The 4,648-nt window shown below is 51.7% G+C and overlaps 1 protein-coding gene across 1 annotated transcript in view; it reads right to left on the bottom strand.

The window, feature by feature from the left end:
- Positions 1–521: 521 nt before the first annotated feature.
- LOC108311046 (5-hydroxytryptamine receptor 3C) overlaps positions 522–4,648 on the bottom strand; it is a 20,369-nt gene continuing 16,242 nt past the window's right edge. The window contains exons 3-7 of the mRNA XM_017538290.1: positions 4,235–4,404; positions 2,691–2,851; positions 1,602–1,806; positions 1,143–1,358; positions 522–1,037 (exon numbers count right to left, since the gene is read on the bottom strand). Coding sequence (XP_017393779.1) covers positions 838–1,037; positions 1,143–1,358; positions 1,602–1,806; positions 2,691–2,851; positions 4,235–4,404 — 952 coding nt within the window. The 3' untranslated portion in view covers positions 522–837. The remainder of the gene's footprint in view (positions 1,038–1,142; positions 1,359–1,601; positions 1,807–2,690; positions 2,852–4,234; positions 4,405–4,648) is intronic.

Raw genomic sequence — 4,648 nt, 5'->3', positions numbered from 1 at the left:
ACAAGAGTGAAACTCCATCTCAAAAAAAAGAAGAAAAGAAAAGGAAAACCAGGTACTGCATGTTCCCACTTATGAGTGGGAGCTAAACACTGAGTACACATGGACACAAAGAAAGGAAAAATAGACACTGGGGGCTACTTGGCAATGGAAGTCTGGAGGAGGAGGATGATTGAAAAACTACCTGCTGGCCGGGCGTGGTGGCTCACGCCTGTAATCCCAGCACTTTGGGAGGCCAAGGCGGGCGGAACACTTGAGGTCAGGGGTTCCAGACCAGCCTGGCCAATATGGCAAAACCCCGTCTCTACTAAAAATACAAATATTAGCTGGGTGTGGTGTGTGCCTGTAATCCCAGCTACGCGGGGGGCTGAGGCATGAGAATCACTGGAACCTGGGAGGCGGAGGTTGCAGTGAGCTGAGATCGTGCCACTGCACTCCAGCCTGGGCGACAGAGTTAGACTCCATCTCAAAAAATAAATAAATGAATAAATAAATAAGTAAATATACTGAAGAGCCAGTGTTTGCTGGAAAGTTGTTTACTGGGGTGATCAGTGAAGGGGGACTCCACTGACCTGGGCTTATTGATCAGGGAGGAAGGAGCTGGGTGTAGCTCGGGGACTCTGAAGGTACGCAGGAATGAGCAGCCTGGTGTGTGAGGAGTCAGGATTGTCCAGGGCTGTCCTGAACCTGCTTGGTAGTGCTACGTTGCAGTTTTTGGAATTTAGAAGGGGACATGGTAGTCACTGGGGATAAGTGGCTAAGATTGGAAAGTGAGTCTGGCTGGCCCTCAGTCCAGCAGAAACTCCAAGCTGTGGTTTGCCAGGGAGGGGGGAAGTCTGCCTAGGTGTTCCAGAGGACGATGACAGTGAGGATGGAGGAGGCCATGAAGAGCAGGTAGAGGCGGAAGAGCAGGATGTCCATCGCGTGGCTGAACTGCACCCACAGCTCCACTAGCTGGGTCTTTGTCCATCCTGAGCCCCCATCTAGCTCGGTCTCTCCGGGTCTCACCTCCTTCCCTAACTCCCCCGGCTCCTTTGGGCCTGTGGAGAGGACAGAGACTCAGTCATGAAGTGGGAAAGGGACAGGATTAGAGAAGCGTGGGGCCAGTGAGGAGGGCGAGTATGGGCAGTGCTGACTTCCCTCACCGGGCAGGTGGGTGGGGGTGAGACCCAGGCCCTCATTTCCCTTCTGGGGCGCAGTGGGACAGCATCTCCCTGGGCTGGTGCAGGGCAGCAGCAAGGAGTGGAGCCACCGAGGCATGGGTGGGGGCTGGGTGGTGGCCACGTGCAGCAGGTAGGTGATGAAGACGGTTTCCAGCAGGCTGAGCACCATCAGGGACAGGCACAGCGCGAAGTAGACACCTGAGGGCAGAGCAAGTTATACATAAACCAGGCAAATGTATCTCTCTCTCTTTTTAAATTGTCAGGTGGTCAGTTACAGGCAAATTTATCTCTAAGCATTTCTCACTCCTCTTTCCCAAATCCAGTCTTCCTTCACAGCCCCTTCCTTCCTTCAGCAGAGGACCAGCCAGTTCTCCTGGCCCTCCTCTCTGACCCCAATGCCTTTTCTCCTCCCCGGAGCTCCCAGTATGGGAGGGGCCATACTGATGAGGGGGGTGCCACTGGCAGGAAGCAAGTCATTCATCATGAGCAGGAAGACGTTATAGCCCAGCAGGAGCGTTATCTTGAATGGGGCACGGCTCTCGCTCTCTGCTGGCAGGTAGAAACTGAGGGCGTCAATGGCAATCAGGAAGCTACTGGGCACCAGCAGGTTTATGATGTAGAGGCTGGGCCTGCGCCTGATGGCCACCTGGGGAGAGAGCAGAGATGGCAAATAAACAGTCGACAGAGGGATTAATTTGTATATCTGACCACGAATCCTTGCCAACGTGCGCTGAGGCTGCTGGGGACAATCTCCTGAGGTAACACTTGTGCATTTAATTGTGCTCATCTACATAGGGGCCTCTGATTTGTTGCCTAATTTTTACTCATTTTTAACCTACTAGGAACACAATGACTGTAGAATTTTAGGTGCAAGTGGGCCCTTTAAGTCATTCCGAGCAGTAGGGCTGAGCTGTTCTATTCTGAGCAGTAGGGCTTATGACGGTCCAGCCATTCCTCCCCCTTCCAGAGCAGAAGTGGGTGAATGAGAAGCAGGTGAATGGGGAGCAGGTGAATGAGGAGGGGGTGAATGAGGAGCAGGTGAATGGGTGTGGGGGAGGTCTTGGGGATTCTGCTTCAGGGTAGTCAGGTAGAGGGGGCATTGGGGAGCAGGTGCCCAATCCTCTGGAGCTGCTTCTTCTTTTTTTTTTTTTTTAGATGGAGTCTCACTCTGTCTTGCCCAGGCTGGAGTGTAATGGCACGATCTTGGCTCATTGCAATCTCCGCCTCCCAGGTTCAAGCCATTCTCCTGTCTCAGCTTCCCAAGTAGCTAGGACTACAGGTGTGTGCCACCACACCCAGCTAATTTTTGTATTGTTAGTAGAGACAGGGCTTCTCCATGTTGGCCAGGCTGGTCTTGAACTCCTGACCTCAGGTGATCCACCCGCCTCGGCCTCCCAAAGTGCTGGGATTACAGGTGTGAGCCCCCGCACCCGGCCTGGAGCTTCTTTTTCACTTCCCAGCGAGCCTTAGGTCAAGAGGGCAATCACAGAACTATTAGGATAAGAAGTCAAACATGGACCCTGGACTCACATAGAACATGATCTGGTCATAGAGGTTGCTGCCCACGGACATTTTTGGGGTGGCCTTGTTGATGCCCAGGAGCTCCCACTCCCCCTGGGTTCGGATGACTTTTCGAGACGTGTCTGTGATCTCCCACACCTCCTTGTCCATGCCCAGCAGCATGCTGTCCACTGGAATGGAGACCAGTCAGTTTGTGGCAGACATGTTCCCAAGCCTCCCACCCACGAAATGGGACTCCTCCCCCACTGAGCTTCTAAAACAAGCTTTCCTCTGTCCTTTGAAAGCAGGGTATTCTGGTTTTCTCCGAAGTGGGTAACCAGAACAGCCATTCACATGTGTGTGGGTGGCAGCATTGATTTCTTTTGTTGTTGAAAACCAGAGTGGGTCAAGGTTGCTAAGGGAATATTGGATATGACTCAAACGTGAGTCAATAACTTTTGGGGTCATTTCTAGTTTCCTTCTCAGCCCCCAGGTGTGTGGTGTTGTTTTCATGGAATCAGGCTTGAATAGCTCAATGTTTTAATAATTATATGCATGCCCATTTTGATGGTTTTAATTTATTCAAACCTGCCGCATGACACCTGGTGGCACGCAGTTATATTAATTTACCGGTTCTTAAGTGTGTTAGCCATTAGAGCTAAAAGATTTGAGCTAAAAATTATGGGTGTGCTGCCGCTCGGAGTCAGCTGGGCCTCACTGGTACAAGGGCCACCCAGCTCGTAAAGCAGCTGTTCTTAACGGCGGCTGCACGTTGGCATCACCTGGGCCCCACCTGGAACAATTTAATCGGGATCTGGGGTGATGTGCAGTTAAGTTTTTGTTTTTGTTTTAAAAACAGAGTCTCTGCTGGGCACGGTGGCTCATGTTTGTAATCCCAGCACTTTGGGAGGCTGAGGTGGGTGGATCATGAGGTCAGGAGTTCAACACCAGCCTGGCCAACACAGTGAAACCCTGTCTCTACTAAAAATACAAAAATTAGCTGGGCGTGGTGGCAGGAACCTGTAATCCCAGCGATTCGTGAGGCTGAGGCAGGAGAATGGCTTGAACCTGAGAGGCAGAGGTTGCAGTGAGCTGAGATTGCACCACTTCACTCCAGCATGGGCAACAGAGCTAGACTCTGTTCACAAAAACAAACAAACAAACAAACAAAAAACAACCAAAAAAACAGTGTCACTCTGTCACCCAGGCTGGAATGCAGTGCGTAATCATGGCTCACTGCAGCCTCACCCTCTCTGGCTCAAACCATCCTCCTGCCTCAGCCTCTCGAGTAGCTGGGACTAATTCTTTTTATCTTTTGTGGAGATAGGGGTCTTACTACGTTGCCCAGGCTGGTCTCAAACTCCTGGGTATGAGCGTTCCTCCCACCTTTGCTTCTCAAAGTGCTGGGATTACAGTGTGAGCCGCTGTGCCTGGCCAGTTGTTGTCATTTCCAGAAAGCTCTGTGAGGCCACCAGAGGGGAGCAGCACTGATCCAAAACCTTTCCTACAACACCTACGCTGCTCAGATGTCTTTGCCCGAATCTCAAGCAGCTACCAAATTGTGTCCCACTTACCAGTGTAGAGGAAAGAGCTGAAGGTGAAGGTGCAGTTCTGCTGGTCAAAAGGGAAGTAGAAGATGTCCAGGTTACAGATGCTGGTCACCCTCATCGGCTTATCGTACTTTATTCGGCCTTCGCTGCTAACGTAGGCAGTGAGACCCGAAGGCGTCTGATCCACATCCATGCTGTTTGGGGAAGGGAGGGCAGAGATGGAGGCTCCACCAGCTCTTGTCTCCCTTCCTTCCCAGGTCTCCCCTGCTGTGCTCTCCTCTGGGCTTTCTCTTTTTTACTTTTTTTTTTTTTTTTTTTGATGCAGTTTCAATCTTGTTGCCCGGGCTGGAGTGCAATGGCGCAATCTTGGCTTACTGCAACCTCTGCCTTCCAGGTTCAAGCGATTCTCCTGCCTCAGCCTCCCGAGTAGACATGTGC

Source organism: Cebus imitator, unplaced genomic scaffold (assembly GCF_001604975.1).
Source record: "Cebus imitator isolate Cc_AM_T3 unplaced genomic scaffold, Cebus_imitator-1.0 Scaffold111, whole genome shotgun sequence".
Classification (NCBI taxonomy): domain Eukaryota; kingdom Metazoa; phylum Chordata; class Mammalia; order Primates; family Cebidae; genus Cebus; species Cebus imitator.
The sequence above is the reverse complement of the archived record's forward strand: the minus strand, read 5'-3'. Positions and strand labels throughout refer to the sequence as shown.